The following is a 21,744-nucleotide window of genomic DNA, read 5'->3' on the forward strand; positions in this document are numbered from 1 at the left end:
ATCAATACGTAGAGCAAATATTTATTTCATGCAGTCATTCTCTCACTTGATATTTTTGTGTTTAATTTATTATATATATACATTACAAATTTTTATGACTCTCTATGGGTGCACATGTTGAAAACCACTAATCTATAGAAAGCATGTTTCACACACACACACACACACACACACACACACACAAACACACACCACTGCTAACTTATTTCATCAGTTGCTAGCGTGTTTTTCCACCTTCACCCCAGAGAGGAATAATTTCGCGTTGCCTGATGCTTGGCTCAACACTTTTACTTCCTCGCAAAAGGGCTTCACGCTTGTTATAAAAGCTCACATCAACACTTTACATGTGCGGAGAGGGAGGGTGGTATGTTGTAGTCAGCATATAATTTTTTATTTTATTTTTTTTTAAGGCTCATCTTTATCAGAGAATATTTTAACCATATGTTTTTGAAGGTAGCTGAGATGATGATATAATGTTTCTCCCAGTTTTGCTAGATTTAACAGGTTTTGTCTAACTGGAAATTTTGACTGTTGTATTTCAGGTACCTTTCCATTTTTTTGTGAATTGAACTCACTTAATGCTCTGTTGTTGTTGTTGTTGTTTTTCTTCCTTCTGTTTAATGCATATGCTGTGCTTTATTTAGTTATGTGTTAAATGTCCAGACCAGCTGCATCCATGTGTCGGTTCTCCCGTCTCATCGCTCGCTGGCCCTCTTCAGCCTTCTGCCTGTTGCTTCTCAGTGTAGTGGGCCGACAGATGGTTGTGGAGGCGATGGTGTGCTCCCGGTGGGGCACGATGGGCAACAAGAGCCTCTTACGGGACGGAGACGTGATCATCGGTGGGCTTTTTAATCTGTATTATATTCCTTCAGCTGTGGAGCAGGACTTCAGCGAGCAGCCACATTATGAACCATGTACTGGGTAAATCTTAACCATAACATGTATTGTGGTAACACTATAGTGGTCAGAGGTCATAATTTGGGCTAGGTGATTTTATTCATTTATGCCATTCTCCCATTGTTTCAGTTTAGATCTGGAGACTTTAAAATATATGTATGCTATGGCCTTTGCTGTGGAGGAAATCAACCGTAACCACACCTTGCTGCCGGGAGTGACGCTAGGTTACCATATACTTGATAGCTGTACCCGATACCCCTGGGCTCTGCAAGGTGCTATCTCACTGGTTGGAGGAGACACGCTCAGCTGCAACACATCCACCCTTCATTCTCCAAAGACAGCAGGTTTGAACTGATGCCATTTAGTGTGCAGTTATCATGGCGAAACGACAGATGATGTGAGCATTTGTTCTCATATAAAAAAATTTGTCTTCACATCAGCTTCTCAGCCCGTTCCCTTGCTCATTGGAGTTGCTGCATCCACAGAAGCCATAATGTTGTCCAGGATCCTGAGACCTCTCTCCGTTCCAATTGTAAGAGACATTTTACATAAAGCTGTGTTGTCTCCGTGAAAAGTGTGTGTGTAATATTTTGTGTCTTTGCCCCTCAGATCAGCCACTTTGCTACTTGCCCCTGTCTTAGCGACAGGTCCAAGTTTCCTAACTTCTTCAGAACAATCCCCAGTGATTTTTACCAAGCTCGGGCTATCGCACAGCTGGCCATTCGCCTCCGCTGGACTTGGATTGGAGCTGTGCACGTAAACAACGATTACGGACAACTGGCGATACAGGTTTCTATTCTACTCTATTCTATTCTATCATTCCACTGTCATTCGTGTGTTGCACAAATAACACACCTGTCGTTTTAAACTCCACACTACTCCAGGTATTTCAAGAGGAGGTTAAGGGGAAAGGAGTATGTTTGGAATTCATTGAGCCCGTCAAAAGGCAAACTATTGCGAGCGACGTCGAGCGGGCAGCACTCACCATTCAAGCCTCGACTGCAAGAGTGATTCTGATCTTTTGCTGGTACACAGATGTGAAGCAGTTGCTACTGGAACTTGTCAAGAGAAATGTGAGCAGCACATGGCATGCGGACTCGTACGGACAAGGGGTTCATCATTACACAAATTGCTAGAGGATTTTCTTGTCGTAAGTTGTCTTTGTTTCGATGTCCTCTCAATGCAGGTGACCGGCAGGCAGTTTGTGGCCAGTGAGGCTTGGAGCACCAGTGACGATCTTCTCCAAGATCTTGCCATCTCTGAGGTGGCTAGCGGTGTTCTCGGTGTGGCCATCCGAAGTTCAGCAATACCTGGATTTGAGAATTATCTCAGGCGTTTGCATCCGGTCGATCACCCTGATGACAAGTTTTTGAGCGAATTCTGGGAATTAGAGTTTGGATGCAGCTCTTCTTCGTCACTTAGGGCAGAGTCGGACCCTGATTCTGTTTCCACTTCATTTTTTATGAAGGGGGCCCCTCAGAAAGCTTTTCTACCCCCTTGCAGTGGGACAGAGTCGATGGAGGGAGTGCAGAATCCCTTCACTGACACCTCCCAGCTAAGAGGGGCATATAATGTCTACCTTGCAGTTTATGCAGCAGCCCACGCTCTTCACAGCCTCCTCTCGTGTCCAGACAAAGATCATCCTGCTGGAAATACCTGCTCCTCTCCAGAACTCATCAAACCCATAGAGGTACACATTAGCATCCCTGCAGCTTACCCACATAGGTGATAGCCTGTTTTTATGGTAATGTTGAATGTTGTGAAATCCTATTTGAACACATTTTCTTCAACGTTTTAATGCTTTCAGCTTTTGCAGAGCTTGAACCAAGTAAACATCTCCACACCACAGGGGGAAAAGTTTCACTTCCAAGGGGGCGACATTACAGCAAAGTATGACCTCGTCAACTGGCAGAGAACCCCAGAGGGTCCGCTAAAACTGGTTCTGATTGGTCGTGTCGATGGATTTGACATCCACCTTAATGAGTCAGCCATCCAGTGGAGCACAGGATCCAATCAGGTAGTCAGATCGACCGACTGTCCCAAGGCTACAAATAAATATGCAGCAAAAATAATATCCCTGTCAGTTCGCAAGATCGTATTATATGTCAAGTGGCTTTTTTTGTTCAGGTGCCTGTTTCGGTTTGCACTGAAAGCTGTCCCCCAGGCACCTGGAAGGCCAACAGGAAAGGGGAGCCTGTCTGCTGTTTCGACTGCATCCCGTGTGCTGAGGGGGAGATTAGCAATAAAACAGGTGAGGAAAAACGGATTCATAAATCTGTCAGTTTTGAGCTCCTTTTTTGTCGTACTCCCTGTCTTTTCCTCTCTTCCTTCCAGGTTCCCTTCATTGTGAACAGTGTCCATCTGAGTTCTGGTCCAACGATGAAAGAACCGCCTGTGTCCCCCGTCAGCTGGACTTTCTTTCCTTTAATGAAACCTTAGGCATCACTCTGACTACAGCAGCCGTGTCTGGCGCCGTCGTAACGACAGCTATCTTTGTGGTTTTTCTTTCCTACCGTCGGACGCCCATGGTGAGAAGCCTTTTTAGAATTACTTTTTGTGGTAATTACTTCTTGAGTTTGCGGTAAATCTTCCACGTTTTCGTCATTCTTTATTTTCCCATCTCAAGGTGCGAGCCAACAACTCAGAGCTGAGCTTCCTGCTCCTCCTGTCACTCAAGCTCTGCTTCCTGTGTTCGCTGGTGTTCATTGGTCGCCCGTCCATCTGGTCTTGTCGGTTCCAGCAGGCAGCGTTCGGGATCAGCTTTGTGCTTTGTGTTTCCTGCCTCCCGGTAAAAACCCTCGTGGTCCTGGCTGTGTTCCGCTCGGCTCGGCCCGGTGCTGAATCTCTGATGAAATGGTTTGGTCCAGGCCAACAGAGAGGAAGTGTCTGCTTCTTCACCAGCATACAGGTATGTATATTGTTTTATTGATTAAATAAGAAAAGTTATACAGTAGTCTGACTGACGAATAAAATATTAATGCACGTGCTGGAATAAAGCTGCAAGTATAATTTTTATTTTATTATATGTTCATATAGAATAAATACATCTGAAATTGCAAGCTGAATTATAGAGTGTGACTTTTTAAAGTTGACCTGATATTCAGTAATAAAAATGTCTTTTACTTCTCATGCAGATCATCATCTGTGCCACATGGCTGTCCTTCAGCCCCCCGGTGCCTCAACGTGATCTGGGCTTCCAAGGGTCAAAGGTCACGTTGGAGTGTGCCATGGAATCGGTGGTGGGCTTCTCTCTGGTCCTGGGTTACATCGGTCTCCTGGCATGCACGTGCCTCCTCCTGGCCTTCCTCGCTCGAAAACTCCCTGACAACTTCAACGAGGCCAAGCTGATCACTTTCAGCATGCTGATTTTCTGTGCTGTCTGGGTGGCTTTTGTTCCCGCCTATGTCAGCTCTCCTGGAAAGTATGTTGTCGCGGTGGAGATTTTTGCAATTCTTACTTCCAGCTACGGTTTACTGCTCTGCATGTTTGCCCCGAAATGTTTCATTATTCTTTTGAGGCCTGAGAAAAATACTAAGAAACACCTGATGGCCAGATAGTTTTCTTACTTGAATGTGAACACGATTTCAAATTATATGTGCTTGCACAGCAATTTGGTAAAAGAGTGATCTTGAACATGTGTATGTGTTATGCCAATTCCTTTCATTAAAATAATGATAATAATTCTTCATGTGCCAGACTTAGTTAAGCTTTTAATTAATTTAACTGACGTACTTAATACAGATGTTGCTCTGCTGTCATTAGTTGTTGTTCTTGTCTTGTGCTTTTTGATTAAATACTGGATTGAATTGAATAAAATTGAATAAAACTCTCCTCTCTTTTTTAAATTATTATCTTTCATGGAGCTTGTGTAGCACACTGTGCTGTTCTTACAATACAATCTACATGAAAATTGCAGCAGGAATGTTGGTATGTGCTGCTGCTGTTTGAGTGCTTTTAATCTTTGGGACATTTTAATTATCGAAGTCCAGTCTTCTTCAGTCTTTACTTAATGTAAGTGCTTGTGTACAATGTACAGCACTTCATGAGCGTCAGGAGTTTAATCTCTTTTGAGAGGCATAGCTTTGCATCCGCACATAAAATAAATAATAAAGAGAAACAGGAACTCAATAGTTTCATGGCTTACTCACTAATCAAACTAATGAGTATTAACAGAATAGTACTTCATTATTTATTTATTTATTCATTCATTTAGGTAATTAGGCCACAGAACTATGAGTGCTGAACTGAGCATGTCTACAGTCCACTGGAGTAAGCGTGTACATTCACCTAAATATTGTTCAATTGAAAAGCACTTTGACCTATTTGGGTATTTTATTATATTTTATACATTATATTTGGGAAATATAACACATGCCACTTCATGGAACTGACAGCTATGCTGCACATACAATATAATACATTGTTACAATAATTTCATAACATTTCAGTGTAACAAGTGAATATATCAGCAATAAGAAGGTATTTCTATTTATACTATTGTACATGCTTTTATACATGCTATATTTACAGGATGGCAGTTTAATCATATTTAATCATATTTTCCAAGTCTGCTAATTCTATATAAATCTATTGATAGAAATGTACTAATCATTTTAAACATGGGATGAAACGGTGACATCAGGCCCTGAAAACACTTAAAACTACTGCACACTAAATTTGAATGTACCAAGTAATGGCCAGCAGATGGAAGTGTTGCACCATTTAATGAGGCATGTCTCTACACGTCTGCAGCTATTTACAACTCACTTATTCCCCAGTGTCTCTACCCATGCTGTATCTGCTTTGATATTAATATGATATGACATTATAAATGATGTGTAGTAAAATTATCATTGCATTATTTAGTCTCAAGATATTCATTCCTGTCAAAATGTAATCATTAATAAAAAAGCAGAGTGTTTTAATAGTCAATGACAACTATTTTTGACTAGAAACACAGATCAAGAGAAAATAAACTAAATTTAATATCCTTCTTATCTATAAAATCCGTCCCAAGTGTTGCTTAAGTTTTCTGTTCTGTATCCTCTACTCGCATCTGTCTGTCACCAACCATGTGCACATTTGTTGGTCACAGAAACCACTTTCGAGGAGCCATTTAAAACCAATAGTAACTGGTATGTAAAGTGTAATAACTATAAAAGAATTTAGAGGAAATATGAAAAGGGCCATCACTACAGTTAGTTCTATAGATGAAGTGGATACAGTGTACTCATGATGCTAGTCAATCAAACATCCGTCTCATTTGTATTCTCCTTGTTGAGGCAGACAGATGAGAGGGAGAGTTCTTGGCCTTCATCTAGGTTTAGGAAATCCTGCTCCACAATAATATTTAATTTACTGTTTACTGCCAAGTGCACAGGTCTCTGCTGGATTTATGTTATTATTCTCCATGCACTATAGTCATGTTTCCAAAAAGAAAAAAATGATGGATTTCCCTTGCAACGACTGAAATCAATGTCAGACAAACTACACAGCTTCTCTTCACAGGGATGTTTGCGGAAAGAGACCAAAAGAAAATGTGCACGTACATGCACGGCAGGCAATTCTTCTGATGCTCTGATCCCCATGATTCAGTTACTGGAACAGTCATTTGTAATAAATATGAATTTTTGATTCCTCTGAGTGACCACATCGCTCTCTGTTCCAAAGGTTAACTTTTTTTTGTTTTCTACTTTTTGTTATTCTGCCCTGCACAATGTCCCCTATGAGCTGCAAAACCTTGAAAAACAGCAAACAAGTAAGCGCACAGCCTCCTTTTCCCCTCTGTGCAACCTCGCTCTGAGTCTATAATGGGATTTAATTGCTCGTGAAACAAACAACGAGGAGATGATGAAACACACACCTGTGGCTCATCTGTGTCTCCAGCCTTAACCCGTCTTAATTAAGTTCGATATTACCACAAGACTTTATTATTTATTTATTAAAAATGAAATAAACATGAATAATCTAGTTTGTACACACTTGTTTAGTGAAAGTTCTGTGTGAAAAAACATGGTAAATGGTTTCATTATGCTGCACTTGTCACACATATGAACACAGATGTGCTATAGGTACTGGTAGTAACTCAGCTTCAGTGTCTGGAGACAAGATACTACGGCATGTAGACGATCCAAGGGTCGAACCGCTGTCCCTCTGTTCTTTGTGGACAAAGCCATCGGTAGATAGATAAAATCCCAATAATACAATCACATTTTTTTCCCTCCTTGCCAATAAAATAAATGCTAAAATGAGTTTTATGTAATGAATGTGTAGCTTACATATAAACAAGCAACTATGACACCAACCATATAACCCTTCTAAACAGAATCAGAATCAGAATCAGCTTTATTGGCCAAGTATGAGTCTACATACAAAGAATTTGATTCTGGCCTTTCGGTCATTTTGCTCAGTGGTACAAGACAAAGCTCTTAAATAAAGTGTAAAAAATAGAAAAATATATATTATATTATATTATATTATATTATATTATATTATATTATATTATATTATATTATATTATATTATATTATATTATATTATAAAATAATTTAGTTAGAGTAGGTAGTTAGGATGCATGCATGGACAGGAGAGAATTGTTTTTTATTATTATTATCAGTTTATTGAATTGGGACAATGCACATTAACTGTAGTCACAAGGCAGCTACACAACACAGACAGAGAAGACTTTAAAACAATCATACAATAGACAATTAAAGAACCAGACACAGATAGATAATGTCAAAACAAACGAAAAAGGACACCGACAATATCGACAGACCAAGAACTAAAGAGCCAGTGCCACTGACTTGGGCCCCCCCTCCAAGTCTACTTTGCAGAATATGTCAATCTAACCAGAATGTATGGAGGCCAAGAAGCTACGATGTAGCAACTTTACTTCCAGACGAGCTCAGAGGGTCTCAGTGGTACCACATGAGTTTACACCTCAACAAATGTTTAAATTTTTCTTTACCATATTTAGGCCCAGTGAAAATAAGATACCTTAGCAAGCCTAATGTGCCTCCTGTTGCGAACAACTCCATATACAACAATGCCACAGCTAGCTTCAGATTACCCTAGCGTCTGTTTAGATGGCAACTGGTGAGAGGGTCCAAAACAGTCGTTGGCAGAACAGATTCACACAAGGGTTCATGTCCTGGGAACATTTGGGCATACGACTCTACAGCATGTCTCCAGGTTATTACTTGTTGTTTATTGGAACAACTAACATAGCATGACGCTGCCAAGAGCTCATCAGACCATGGAATGACTGGTTTGTCACAGCAGGAATTAAATTTTCACATCTCTTATGGAAAGAGCATAGGTGCTACTCCAGCCTTTAACAACAGCATTTAATTACCTCCCTGTACTGAGTTGACCCTCCTCTGGTTACAAATGTGATGCGCTGCACGTCAGCAGCTACATGTCTTTCTCTGGCACCCCTGGAACTCATTATTTTTCTCAGAGACATAATTTAACCAAGGCTCTAATAATATTAAACCAGTCCTCTTATACTTTAGTGCATGAGAGTTGTTGCTGAGTTTTCCAAGTCGACCCTACACCTGAACCCCACACCCAAGTTCTACTCTAGCCAAGCTTATGAAGCTTTCCACCTTTCTAAGAATACGAAACCAAGGGATAGTGGGCCATGACTGGGCAACAAGAGTAAAGAAGTTTGACATTTGTGCATGAACAGTTTTCAAAAGTCCAATTTGTAATAAGACAAATTGAACAAATTAAACTTAAATGAAACAAATTTAACTTCCTCCAGAGCTTTTTGTCCAGAACATATATTATAACAATAAGTTGATGTCTTATTAAAAACTTCCAGTCCAAAATGTCTCCACAATGAAACATTTCAGAAACAACAGCGTGGCTGTCTGGTTATAGACAGAAAGTCTTTCGGGAAATCAGTGGTCACTACCCTCCAGGTAGTATTTTCTCCACTTCCTGTGTAACGCACCAATTACACTCATTGTTCTGTAATGTGTCATCCTGTTTGCTGTTATAAATAGAGGGAACAACGTCCATGCTGGGCAGAGCGGGAGGGGGTGTAGTCACAGTCATAGTTTAGATTCACTGTGGGCTGTTCAAATATTTAATGTGTCATTAATTCATTTTGCTTTACAGGCTGATGTCTAAAATATTAACTTGCTCCTCTTGCATCAAGACAGCCAGGAACTGTTGCATCTTCTTTAATTTACTGCGCCGCTTCCTTGTCTACTATGTTCTACTTATTTAAAGTGTTCAGAGCAGCTCCATGTGTATCATGCATCTCTTGGCTCTTCACCGTGTGGTCGTGCTCGGCCCCGTCCGTGCTCTTTGTGGGGCTTGTGGGCAGACAGCTGGGGTTCAGAGCAGGACTGCAGGTGGTTGAGGCGGTGACTTGTTCTCGCTGGGGTACACGGAGCGAGGAGGGTTTAATCCTTGGCGGGGATGTAGTCATCGGTGGGCTATTTAATCTCCGTTACAGTCCTCCAGCTCTGGACCATGAGTTCACTCAGCTGTCATACTACAAAGCTTGCACTGGGTAAAAGTCTGAACCTCACTGTTTAATGTTCATTCTTATGTTTTAAAGACATAAGATGTATTATTATGGCCTTGTTAATGGTCTTGTTATGGTGTTATGTGACATTATAAATGCTTATTGTGGCAAGTTAACAGCTTCACAACCATTTCTCCTTTTTTCCCATCTCTCTCCTGTGATCTCAGCTTGCAGAATCTTCCGTTACAGTACATCCATGCTATGATGTTTGCGCTGGAGGAAATCAATCACAGCGCAACCTTGCTACCAGGTGTGAAGCTGGGCTACCATATTCTCGATAGCTGCGGCCTCCCCCCTTGGGCTATGCAGGGAGCGCTGTCTCTGGTTGGAGGAGACAGCAGCAGCTGTAATTCAACAGCCATCCCTGCCCGGAATGGAGAGGAAATCGAAGAAAGGAGAGGTGCTGAATATGATTAATAAATATGAATGCGTTTGGTACAGAAGCACTACTTCTAATCTAACAAATAAATGTATTTCACTATATCTTGTGTTGTCACCAGGGGATCAGCCTGTTCCTTTGATCATTGGTGGAGACTCCTCCGTTTCAGCCCAGATACTTTCCAAATTCCTGGGGCCACTCTCTGTACCTTTAGTGAGTTTGATTTGATGGAGTTTGGAGTTGAAGGAATAGATTATTTTGTGATGGCAAAACAATACAAGGGATCAATTCACTGTGAGCTGTAGCAAGAAAGCTTTAGTGATGAAAAAATATTATTAATAATGACTGGATTTCAGCTGCATTATTGCGCATGACTTTCAGAACTTAGACCTTATATATGCATGATTTTTGTTTTTTAGATGAGCTACACAGCCAGTTGCCCATGTCTCAGTGACAGGGTAAAGTTTCCTAACTTCTTCAGGACAATGGCCAGTGATATTTACCAGGCCCGGGCTGTTGCCCAGCTTGCCATCCGCTTCAATTGGACGTGGATTGGGGCAGTGATAGCGAACAACGATTATGGCTACATGGCAGTAAAGGTGTATATATATATATATATATATATATTTTTTTTTTGTTGTACAAATGTTTTAACATCTACAGAATTATATGTAAATACAAATACTTAACCAAATATATTTTTTTCTTCTTTTGTACATTCAGGTTTTTCAGGAGGAGGTTGAAGGTGCAGGTGTGTGTCTGGCATTTGTAGAGACTCTGCAAAGGGAAAACATTGTGAGCGATGCAACACGAGCAGCTCTCACAATTCAGGCCTCGACAGCTCATGTGATCCTGATCTTTACCTGGTACACAGATGTGAGGGAACTGTTTGTGCAACTGGCCAAGATAAATGTGAGAAGCCGAAACAAAAGGAATGCAACACATAACTGAGACATTAAGGATTGTACATTCTAACTTTACTCTGACTGTGTCTGTTCTTGCTGTCACCAGGTGACTGACAGACAGTTTCTGGCCAGTGAGGCTTGGAGCACCAGCAGTGATCTTCTCCAAAGTCTTGTCACAAGTAAAGTGGCAACTGGTGTCCTTGGCGTCGCAATTAGAAGTTCACCTATACCTGGATTCGAAAGTTATCTCAGGAATCTGAACCCGTCTCTTCGTCCAGACGATGAGTTCTTAAGAGAGTTTTGGGAAAAAGAGTTTGGTTGTAGTCCCGTGGTCGCAAATCTTTCTTCAACACAATTAGGTGCAAACATGTTGCTTCAAAAAAACTCTCTGCCACCCTGCAGTGGCACAGAGTCTCTGGAAGGAGTGCAGAATCTTTTTACTGACACTTCCCAGTTGAGGGTGACATATAACGTCTACCTTGCTGCTTATGCTGCGGCCCACGCCCTTCACAGCCTCCTCTCCTGCCCAGACATAGACCGTCCGGGTGGAAGCAATGTGTCCACCTGCTCCTCTCCGAAAAACATCAAACCCACAGAGGTACACTCAGTTACTAACCTACGTTTGTACAATTGCACGTCATATTTAATGGGGATTTTAAGCAGGTGTAATTATAATATAAAAATTAGATGTATTGATACTTTCAGTTGATGCAGCACCTGAACAAAGTGAACTTCACCACACCACAGGGAGAACTGTTTTATTTCCAAGGAGCCGACATTCCAGCAAAGTATGACCTCGTCAACTGGCAGAAAACCCCAGCGGGTTCATTAAAGCTAGTTTTGATTGGTCGTGTGGATGGATTTGATCTCTACCTTAATGAGTCAGCTATTGAGTGGAGCACAGGATCAAATCAGGTATTAAATAGAAAAGTTTAATTAGATATTTTGGTGCTTTGGTTCACAGCACACTATATGGTTGAGCATGTGGTATTTCTTGTTGCTCAGGTGCCTGTTTCAGTGTGCACTGAAAGCTGTCCCCCTGGTACACGGATGGCCAGCAGGAAAGGGGAGCCCGTCTGCTGTTTCGACTGCATCCCGTGTGCTGATGGGGAGGTCAGCAATAAAACAGGTGAGGAAATATCATGTCTCAGTGGTTTAGCCCTGTGAAAGCAGCAAATCTTCCAACTTTGTACAACTATTTCAACTCCTATATAGATTTGTCCTTGAAGTTTTTTTCCCCTATTACTTCCCACCTCGTCTCCCAGGTTCCCTTCAGTGTGATCGGTGTCCATCTGAATTCTGGTCCAATGAGAAGCGAACTTCCTGCATCCTTCGCCAGCTGGACTTCCTGTCGTTCAATGAAACCCTGGGCATCACCCTGACTGCAGTAGCTGCTTCCGGTGCCACGGTGACGACGGCTGTGTTTGTGGTGTTCCTTCACTATCGTCAAACACCTGTGGTAAGAGAAACATTTAACACAGGCGAATACTTTCATACACTGAGCATAATAATCATATGGATCTAACTATGTCGGTAATGTCTCATTTCTGAACGCAATGTTAGGTACGAGCCAACAACTCAGAGCTGAGCTTCCTGCTTCTCCTGTCACTCAAGCTCTGCTTCCTGTGTTCGCTGGTGTTCATTGGTCGCCCGTCCGTCTGGTCTTGTCGGTTCCAGCAGGCAGCGTTTGGGATCAGCTTTGTGCTTTGTGTTTCCTGCCTCCAAGTCAAGACCATCGTGGTTCTGGCAGCGTTCCGCTCGGCTCGGCCCGGTGCTGAATCTCTGATAAAGTGGTTTGGTCCAGGCCAACAGAGAGGAAGTGTCTGCTTCTTCACCAGTGTACAGGTCAAACATTTAAGAGCACTTATTGATATAAAATATCTTGCTGAACACAGATTAATACATTAAAATCACATATGCAATTTTTTTTTTCCATCAAGGTGATCATCTGTGCCATTTGGCTATCTCTCAGTCCCCCGGTGCCTCAACCTGACCTGGATATCCCGGGGTTAAAGGTTACCCTCAAGTGCACCATGGATTCTGTGGTGGGCTTCTCTCTGGTCCTGGGTTACATCGGTCTGCTGGCCTGCACCAGTCTCCTCTTGGCCTTTCTTGCTCGGAAACTCCCTGACAACTTCAACGAGGCCAAGCTGATCACTTTCAGCATGCTGATTTTCTGTGCCGTCTGGGTGGCTTTTGTTCCTGCTTACGTCAGCTCTCCAGGAAAATATGCAGTTGCTGTAGAGATTTTTGCCATCCTGGCCTCTAGCTACGGTTTACTGTTCTGTATATTTGCTCCGAAGTGTTTTATTATTCTGCTGAGGCCTGACAAAAACACAAAGAAACACCTGATGGCCAGATAGGCAATGCATGCCATTACTAAAAAATAATAATTTCTTTGTGACTTTTCTAAATTTTGACATATTATATATTTATTTCTGCAAATATCTTGTAGTTTTGTTTGTGTTTTAATGATATTCATGTGTTTTCTGTTGTGACAAATTGAAAACGAAAAAAAGCATCATTTTTAAAAACAATCTAAATTGAGTCAATTTTATTTCAATATTTATTGTAATGAACAATGTGACAAGAAGTTTAAATAAAAATATAATAAATAAAAAAATATATTGATGACTGATGATGATTTCCAATGACGGATGAAGAGTTTCATATGTATGCCTTTAAAAATGTGAAGGTATTATCTAAATAATAAGGACATTATTTGCTTATCTCTAATATAACAGAGCACTGGGAAAGAGAAAAAACATTTAGAGGTGCTGATTCATTACAGTGTTCGATTTTCAGTCGCAAATTAGTTCACAATCAAAATAAATAAAATAAATTGCAGTGATTTCTTTTAAAATGCACCCCAATATAAAACAAATATTTCGGGCAGTAGAGACTTGCCGTGTTTTTATTATTAAAGCTGGTTAAAGCACATCTAGACCTTGTTGACTGAATGAGGATAAAATAAAAATAACGCTAATCCTAAATCTACGAACAAGGTGTCTACTGATGCCCCCGGGTTGGTCTTTTAATAAAATAATCTATAAAAAATAAATTCATTTTCACAAGAAAAGAAGAGCAGCACCAGTCTTAGTTCTGTTTCTTATCATGATTTTAAATTATGTGATAATTATGTCATAGATTTTATGTGACATAAACTGATTATAAATCTGAAAACCTGTTATCCTATTTGATCATCGTGTGATGTTTCCATTAGAACATAAGGAACATGGTTGTTCATGTGTGATTCTTACACAGCGGGAACTAAACCAATGGGGAGCATGCTATCGATGATAAAAGGAATCTCTACCTCAAATAAACTTTTTTATGTTGTATTTTCTGCAGTCTTCTGTCAATCAATGTTAAAAGCAGAGTGAACAATGTGTCTTAATGATAAAAAACACATTGGACATTAGTGACAGACTTTAAGTAGTGGAATACATGCATATTAATCACAAAATGTTTCTCTTTGGTGCAGCTTGGTGCAACATTTTCAAAGTAGCTCACTTGAATAAAGTTGAAGATTTTTTTTAAAGGTACACTGTGAAAATCTGTCTCTCCCTTCTGGCTGTAAAGGCAACTACACAAACACTGCTGATGCTTGTTTATGCCATATGTCTGCAGTCTACAGCCCCTTAGTTTCTTATTTTGTGTTTTTCCTCATTTATATTCCCATTGTTAAACCAACACTGAATGTAGCTGTGACAGTTACACCGCACTTCTCTTAGCAAACTTGTTTGTTTGGCTTTAAATGTGAACTTGGAGGCAACTACATGTTTGTCTCATCCACTAAATCCAAGTCAATGTCTGGGGTAATTGTTATTGGGCTATAGAAGTTGAAATATCTAAATAATATATATCAAATACTCAAGAACTAGAACAGGACAAAATAATAAAATATACATGCCCACTTCTGCTACTTCCGTTGACAAAAACAACAATCAGTATCACTCTGGAGAGGAGCTGTGGGGGTGTGTGTTAGCGCTGTTGTGTTAACTCGCTCACAAAAAGGCCGAACATCTGTTATAAATAACCACAACTTCAATTGTGCCAGGGAGGAGGGGGCATGTCATCGAATAGATGCTTTGTTAGTTGCCAATCCATGTTGTACAGTGGGGGAAATAAGTATTTGATCCCTTGCTGAATTTGTAAGTTTGCCCACTTCCATAGAAATGATCAGACTCTGGTTTTTATGGTTGTTTACTGGTTATGGGTATAGACAGAATATCAATCGAAAATGCATAAAAAACACACAATCTAAAAGTTATAAATTGTTATGTATTTTATTAAGGGAAATAAGTATTTGATCCCCAACAATTCACTTAGAATTCAGGCTCCTACAGATTGGCTGGTGCGCATGTGGCACACAGCTGTGCTCAGTCAACTAATTACCAATACTCCTGATCTTAACTCGTCATGTATATAAAGCACACCTGCTCTAAGAATCAGTTTCTTACATTCCAACTTCTACAGCACCATGGGCAAGACCAAAGAGCTGTCAAAAGATGTCAGGGACAAGATTGTAGACCTGCACAAGGCTGGTATAGGTTACAAAACCATCAGCAAAAGGCTTGGTGAGAAGGTGACAACTATTGGTGCCATTATTCGCAAGTGGAAGACCCATAAAAGGACCATCAACTGTCCTCGGTCTGGAGCTCCCCGCAAAATCTCGCCTCATGGAGTGAGGATGATGATGAGAAAGGTGAGGGAGCAGCCTAAAACAACACGGCAGGAGCTTGTTAATGATCTGGAAGCAGTTGGGACCTCCGTCACCAAGAAAACAGTTGGCAACACACTGCGCCGTTATGGATTGAACTCTTGCAGTGCCCGCAAGGTCCCCCTGCTCAAGAAGGCACATGTACAGGCCCGCCTTAAGTTTGCCAGTGAACATCTAAATGACTCAGAGAAGGCTTGGGAGAAAGTGCTGTGGTCTGACGAAACCAAAGTTGAGCTATTTGGCATTAACTCGACCCGCCGTGTTTGGAGGATGAAAAAACGTGAGTATGACCCAAAGAACACCATACCCACGGTTAAGCATGGAGGTGGAAACATCATGTTTTGGGGCTGTTTTTCAGCAAAGGGTACAGGGCAACTTCACCGCATTATGGGGCCAATGAATGCAGCCATGTACTGTAACATCTTGGACAAAAACCTTCTTTCCTCAGCAAGAACACTGAAGATGCCTCGTGGGTGGGTTTTCCAACATGACAATGACCCAAAACATACTGCCAGGACAACAAAGGAGTGGCTCAAGAAGAAGCATATTAAGGTCATGGAGTGGCCTAGTCAGTCTCCAGACCTTAACTCGATCGAAAACCTGTGGAGGGAGCTGAAGCTCCGAGTTTCCAAGAGGCAGCCAAGAAACTTGAAGGATTTAGAGACTGTCTGTAAAGATGAATGGGCCAAAATCCCTCCTGCGCTGTGTGCAAACCTGGTGACCAACTACAAGAAACGTCTCATCGCTGTGCTTGCCAACAAAGGTTTCTCTACAAAGTACTGACTTGTGTTGTGCTTGGGGATCAAATACTTATTTCCCTTAATAAAATACATAACAATTTATAACTTTTAGATTGTGTGTTTTTTATGCATTTTCGACTGATATTCTGTCTATACCCATAACCAGTAAACAACCATAAAAACCAGAGTCTGATCATTTCTATGGAAGTGGGCAAACTTACAAATTCAGCAGGGGATCAAATACTTATTTCCCCCACTGTATATGGGGAATGGCAATATGTACTTGAACTGATAATCAAACGACTACTTTGCTCCACAGGTGAATGTTTTCAAGCAGTTTCCCACATCACTGTGATGACTATGATGTGATTTTCCTTGCAGGTGCTATTTATATTGAATGTGTTACCCAGACAAACCGAACTTACTGCATATTTTCTAAGTGTCCACAAAAGCTGCATCTATGTCTTGCGTGTCCTGGCTGTTCGCTCTGTGGTCCATCACAGCTCCATCCCTGCTCCTTGTGGGGCTTGTGGGCAGACAGCTGGGGCTCAGGGTGGGACTGCAGTGTGTTCAGGCAGAGGCTTGTTCTCGGTGGAGCACACCAAGTAACCAGGGTCTGTTCAAAGACGGAGACGTGGTCATTGGTGGGCTCTTTACTCTTCATTATCAAACTCCAGCTCTGGACTACGACTTCACTCAGCTGCCTCAACACAAACCTTGCACCGGGTAAAAACTTAACCATCAAAAAACTTTACCGTTTCTTTGCTGTGATTACTGTGGAATGACAATGATAGTTGAGAATACTTGGTTTGATTTCTACATCTACAGCACGGATCAAACGTTTGACCTTTCTCTCATCTTCTCTCTCTTGTCGTCTCAGTTTAGAACGCACTCTGTTACAGTACATGTATGCCATGGTGTTTGCGTTGGAGGAGATTAATCACAGTTCAAAGCTGCTGCCAGGAGTGAAGCTGGGTTACCATATTTTTGACAGCTGTGGACTCCCGCGATGGGCTCTCCTGGCGACGCTGTCACTAGTTGGAGGGGACAGCATCAGCTGTAACTCTACAGACCCTCCAGCTGATTCTGCAGGGAACGGGGAGGCAGGTAATGTGTGGTAGTGTGTCTCTAATATTCACTGATGTCAGAAAAATACTAATGTAATGTTTCATAAAAATGTATTTATTTTTGTGTAATTCAGTGCAATAAACCCTTCATTTAATTCCAAAATCTTTTCATGATGTCATCAGGTGGTCGACCTCTTCCACTGATCATTGGTGGTGCTTCATCCACGACAAGCCAGATTCTCTGCAGAATAATTGGGCCACTCTCTGTACCTTTAGTAAGTTTTATATTGTATACAATAGGCATTGTACTGTATTCAGGTAAGCTCTGCTGGAAACCCCACATAAAATATATATGCTACAGATCTCCAGAACTGTTGGAATAAAGGGCAATACAAGACATATTTTAGATCTGAAAACTGTATATACTTTTTACTAGGCACTTATTGTCCACTTTCTGTTATACTGTATAGAAGTTTTGGGAAATATTTATAAAAGCACTTCATGCAGGATTAGCACGCTGTAACGAAAAAAAAAAAAAAAAAAGAGCAATAAGGATACTACATATCAGTGAGTATCAAGAGCATATAAATCACCAGTTTTAAAGTCACACACCTTGAAATTTCCAGACCTACTACATTTTAAAACTTTAAATTTTATTTATAGCTTGGAATGACCTCTTGTCAAAAATCATTCAAAGACTTTTTGAAAAAAGTGGCACCACATATGATTTAAGAGGAAAATTCAAATTCAAAAACCCCACTCTTCTCTGTATTACATTGAAGGAGATGTGCATTTCAGTTTGTGGGGTTAGAATATGTAACAATATAGAGGTGGAAATAAAAATGTGCAATAATATCACACTTTTTTAAAAAGAAAAAAAATAGGTTTTTATCTAATAAATAAGTATTTGGAACTTGATAATTTTTAAATTATCAGAGGGGCAGAACAAGTTAAGCTTAGCTTCATCCTGTCCCTTCTTGAACTAGATCATTATATTTTCCTATTTTGTTGTTGGAAATTGAAGTTGTGCTTGCTTTCATGTGTTGATGGTTCGAAAAAAATAATATCAAATCAAGTTAAGTACTACCTTCTTTTATTTTTCAAAATCTCTGAATATGATAATTTGTGTGTGTGTGCATGTGTGTGTTTTCAGATTAGTTATGCATCCAGCTGCCCGTGTCTCAGTAACAGGCTCCAGTATCCAAATTTCTTCAGAACCATCCCTAGTGACACTTACCAAGCACAAGCTTTTGCCCAGCTTGCTGTACACTTCAAGTGGACTTGGATTGGAGCAGTGGTAGCAAATAACGACTATGGCCTCTCAGCGATAAAGGTGTTACAATTTGCTATGTCTTTTTGAAAAGTCAGTAAAGTACTGACTCATGTAAATGCAATTCATACTTAATCATGTAACCTCTGTGCTTTTTTTTTTTTTTTTTATCTGCACGTGTCAGGTTTTTCAGGAGGAGATTCAGGAAGCAGGTGTGTGTCTGGCATTTGTAGAGACTCTCCGAAGGGAATATATTGTGAGCGATGCAACACGAGCAGCTCTCACAATTCAGGCCTCGACTGCTCGTGTGATCCTGATCTTCAACTGGTACACAGATGTGAGGGAACTGTTTCTGCAGCTAACCAAGTTAAATGTGAGAAGCTGAAATAAATCAAAATACGTCCCATATACTACACAATTATTTGTATTGTACTCTGACTGTGTCTGTTCTTGCCGTCACCAGGTGACTGACAGACAGTTTCTGGCCAGTGAGGCTTGGAGCACCAGCAGTGATCTTCTCAAAAGTCGTGTCACAAGTAAAGTGGCAACCGGTGTCCTTGGCGTTGCAATTAGAAGTTCCCCTTTAAGTAGATTTGACAAATTTCTGAGACATTTGAACCCAATTCATCGTCCAGATGATGAGTTTTTAAGAGAACTCTGGGAAACAGAGTTTGGATGCAGTCACAGGGCCGAACTTCTCTTTGCTAATTCCTCGCCTTCATTAAGGTCGTTGCCTGTAAATGGGACTCTTCAGAGAGTTTCACTGCCACCCTGCAGTGGCACAGAGTCTCTAGAGGAAGTGCAGAGTCACTTTACTGACACTTCCCAGCTAAGAATAGCATATAACGTCTACCTTGCTGCTTATGCTGCGGCCCATGCCCTTCACAACCTCCTCTCCTGCCCAGACATAGACCGTCCTGCTGGAAGCAACGTCTCCACCTGCTCCTCTCCAAAAAACATCCAACCCATAGAGGTCAGCATGACCGTCGGCCTATCCTGAGAAGGAGAATACTACAAATATAATAACACACAAATAATTTTGTCACAGGCATTATAATATTTCTGTATTTGGATGATTTCACAGATTCTGCAGCACCTGAACAAAGTGAACTTCACCACACCACAGGGAGAACTGTTTTATTTCCAAGGGGGCGACATTCCAGCGAAGTATGACCTCGTCAACTGGCAGAGAACCTCTGAGGGTCCATTAAAGCTAGTTTTGATTGGTCGTGTGGATGGATTTGATCTCCACCTCAATGAGTCAGCCATTGAGTGGAGCACAGGATCAAATCAGGTATTAAATACTAAAACAACACACAACTTGTGTTTAAGTTTCACTGTTAGCTTTATTTGTTCTGTCTTTCTTCAGGTTCCTGCTTCAGTGTGCAGTGAGAGCTGCCCTCCGGGTACACGAAAAGCCAACAGGAAAGGAGAACCTCTCTGCTGCTTTGACTGTCTTCCGTGTGCTGAAGGGGAAATTAGTAATAAAACTGGTGAAGAAGCGATACAGCCATCCTGCCTCGTGGATCTCTCTGCTTTAAGCTCATCAGCAGCTGAACCATTTCCCCTCTTCTCTCCTCTAGATTCCCTTCTCTGTCAGCAATGTCCATCTGAGTTCTGGTCCAATGCTAAACGTACTTCGTGCATCCTTCGTCAGCTGGATTTCCTTTCCTTTAATGAAACCTTGGGCATCACTCTGACTACAGCAGCTGTGACTGGCACCTGTGTGACAACAGCTGTGTTTGTGGTGTTCCTTCGCAACCGTCATACACCTGTGGTGAGAAGCCAGGATACTGAATCAAAACCGAGCAATAGGGTTTCATTCCCATGAGCTAAAACAGCCTGCTTCATTCATCACTTCATGTTCGGCTGTGGTTGTGTTTCTTTTTTCTTGTATTTACTGTCATTGTAGGTACGTGCCAACAACTCAGAGCTGAGCTTCCTGCTTCTCCTGTCACTCAAGCTCTGCTTCTTGTGTTCGCTGGTGTTCATTGGTCGCCCGTCCGTCTGGTCTTGTCGGTTCCAGCAGGCAGCGTTTGGGATCAGCTTTGTACTTTGTGTTTCCTGCCTCAAAGTCAAGACCATTGTGGTTCTGGCAGCGTTCCGCTCGGCTCGGCCCGGTGCTGAATCTCTGATGAAGTGGTTTGGTCCAGGCCAACAGAGAGGAAGTGTCTGCTTCTTCACCAGTGTACAGGTCAAACATTTAAGAGCACTTAGTCCACATCAAAATATTATCTGAATACAGATTAACATGAGTTTTTTTTTTTTTTTTCTGTCAAGGTGATCATCTGTGCCGTTTGGCTATCTCTCAGTCCCCCGGTGCCTCAACCTGACCTGGATAACCCGGGGTTGAAGGTTACCCTCAAGTGCACCATGGATTCTGTGGTGGGCTTCTCTCTGGTCCTGGGTTACATCGGTCTGCTGGCATGCACGTGTCTCCTCCTGGCCTTCCTCGCTCGAAAACTCCCTGACAACTTCAACGAGGCCAAGCTGATCACTTTCAGCATGCTGATTTTCTGTACTGTCTGGGTGGCTTTTGTTCCTGCTTACGTCAGCTCTCCTGGAAAATATGCAGTTGCTGTAGAGGTTTTTGCCATCCTGGCCTCTAGCTACGGTTTACTGTTCTGTATATTTGCTCCAAAGTGTTTTATTATTCTGCTGAGGCCTGAGAAAAACACTAAGAAACACCTGATGGCCAGATAGGCAATGCATGCTGTGAATTGAAATTTGAAGTCATCTAATTTATTATTTCCTCATCAGTCAGTATGAATTTATTTAATTTGTTAAATCAACTAAATAATCTTTTCTTTTCTTTTCTTTTTTCTCTTTTTTTGATTTTGCTCAAATAATTCCATGCTATGTGTATATACACTGTGTCCGTTTTTCGGTTGTGATGAATTGAAAAAAAAAAATATTTTCTGATTAATCTAGATTGGATCTGTTTTATTTCAACATTTAAAATAATTAATAGTGGAATAAAAATAAACAGAATCTAAAACAATTTCCAGCTTTGCTGCCCTTGTCTTTGTAGTAGATAAAATTGTGGTGGCCTTCTCTAGATGTTTTGTCGCCTTACAGACGAAGGATCCACTGGTGCCACTGACTGGGTTGATCTTTTAATTAAACAATCTAACGTAAATTATTAGGTCCTATAAATATAACTGTAGTCAGTTGCACCTGGCTTTTGTTCTGTGTCATCCAGATTATCAGCCTCAGTATCA

The 21,744-nt window shown here is 41.2% G+C and overlaps 3 protein-coding genes across 3 annotated transcripts; all 3 read left to right on the forward strand.

Annotated features, from left to right (window-relative positions):
• Positions 1-571: 571 nt before the first annotated feature.
• Positions 572-4,702, forward strand: LOC125013672 (extracellular calcium-sensing receptor-like). The gene is made up of 11 exons (XM_047594542.1): positions 572-921; positions 1,027-1,241; positions 1,338-1,429; positions 1,507-1,686; positions 1,782-1,970; positions 2,084-2,587; positions 2,705-2,914; positions 3,025-3,148; positions 3,232-3,425; positions 3,524-3,805; positions 4,032-4,702. Exons 1-11 carry the CDS (start codon positions 656-658, stop codon positions 4,452-4,454), a joined length of 2,679 nt encoding a protein of 892 aa, XP_047450498.1. The 5' UTR covers positions 572-655; the 3' UTR covers positions 4,455-4,702.
• A 4,417-nt stretch (positions 4,703-9,119) lies between these two features.
• On the forward strand, positions 9,120-13,086 carry LOC125013831 (extracellular calcium-sensing receptor-like). The gene is made up of 11 exons (XM_047594732.1): positions 9,120-9,424; positions 9,607-9,839; positions 9,940-10,022; positions 10,238-10,417; positions 10,542-10,730; positions 10,830-11,321; positions 11,429-11,638; positions 11,729-11,852; positions 11,989-12,182; positions 12,287-12,568; positions 12,664-13,086. Exons 1-11 carry the CDS (start codon positions 9,120-9,122, stop codon positions 13,084-13,086), a joined length of 2,715 nt encoding a protein of 904 aa, XP_047450688.1.
• A 3,560-nt stretch (positions 13,087-16,646) lies between these two features.
• LOC125013832 (extracellular calcium-sensing receptor-like) lies at positions 16,647-21,270 on the forward strand. Its single transcript, XM_047594733.1, has 11 exons — positions 16,647-16,912; positions 17,067-17,293; positions 17,437-17,528; positions 18,407-18,586; positions 18,708-18,896; positions 18,987-19,496; positions 19,608-19,817; positions 19,893-20,016; positions 20,107-20,300; positions 20,436-20,717; positions 20,804-21,270. The coding sequence occupies exons 1-11, from the start codon at positions 16,647-16,649 to the stop codon at positions 21,224-21,226; spliced, it is 2,697 nt and encodes an 898-aa protein (XP_047450689.1). The 3' UTR covers positions 21,227-21,270.
• Positions 21,271-21,744: the final 474 nt, after the last annotated feature.

This window comes from Mugil cephalus, chromosome 9 (genome assembly GCF_022458985.1).
Source record: "Mugil cephalus isolate CIBA_MC_2020 chromosome 9, CIBA_Mcephalus_1.1, whole genome shotgun sequence".
NCBI lineage: Eukaryota > Metazoa > Chordata > Actinopteri > Mugiliformes > Mugilidae > Mugil > Mugil cephalus.

Excerpts from the sequence above, each read along its gene's own strand:
- LOC125013831 (XM_047594732.1), top strand. The coding sequence starts at position 9,120 with ATGTTCTACTTATTTAAAGTGTTCAGAGCAGCTCCATGTGTATCATGC. Across the intron at positions 9,425-9,606 it reads TACTACAAAGCTTGCACTGG|CTTGCAGAATCTTCCGTTAC; the intron begins GTAAAAGTCTGA and ends CTGTGATCTCAG. Across the intron at positions 10,731-10,829 it reads TGCAACTGGCCAAGATAAAT|GTGACTGACAGACAGTTTCT; the intron begins GTGAGAAGCCGA and ends TGCTGTCACCAG.
- LOC125013832 (XM_047594733.1), top strand. The coding sequence starts at position 16,647 with ATGTCTTGCGTGTCCTGGCTGTTCGCTCTGTGGTCCATCACAGCTCCA. Across the intron at positions 17,529-18,406 it reads GGCCACTCTCTGTACCTTTA|ATTAGTTATGCATCCAGCTG; the intron begins GTAAGTTTTATA and ends GTGTGTTTTCAG. Across the intron at positions 18,897-18,986 it reads TGCAGCTAACCAAGTTAAAT|GTGACTGACAGACAGTTTCT; the intron begins GTGAGAAGCTGA and ends TGCCGTCACCAG.
- LOC125013672 (XM_047594542.1), top strand. The coding sequence starts at position 656 with ATGTCCAGACCAGCTGCATCCATGTGTCGGTTCTCCCGTCTCATCGCT. Across the intron at positions 1,242-1,337 it reads TCATTCTCCAAAGACAGCAG|CTTCTCAGCCCGTTCCCTTG; the intron begins GTTTGAACTGAT and ends TCTTCACATCAG. Across the intron at positions 2,915-3,024 it reads GGAGCACAGGATCCAATCAG|GTGCCTGTTTCGGTTTGCAC; the intron begins GTAGTCAGATCG and ends TTTTTTGTTCAG.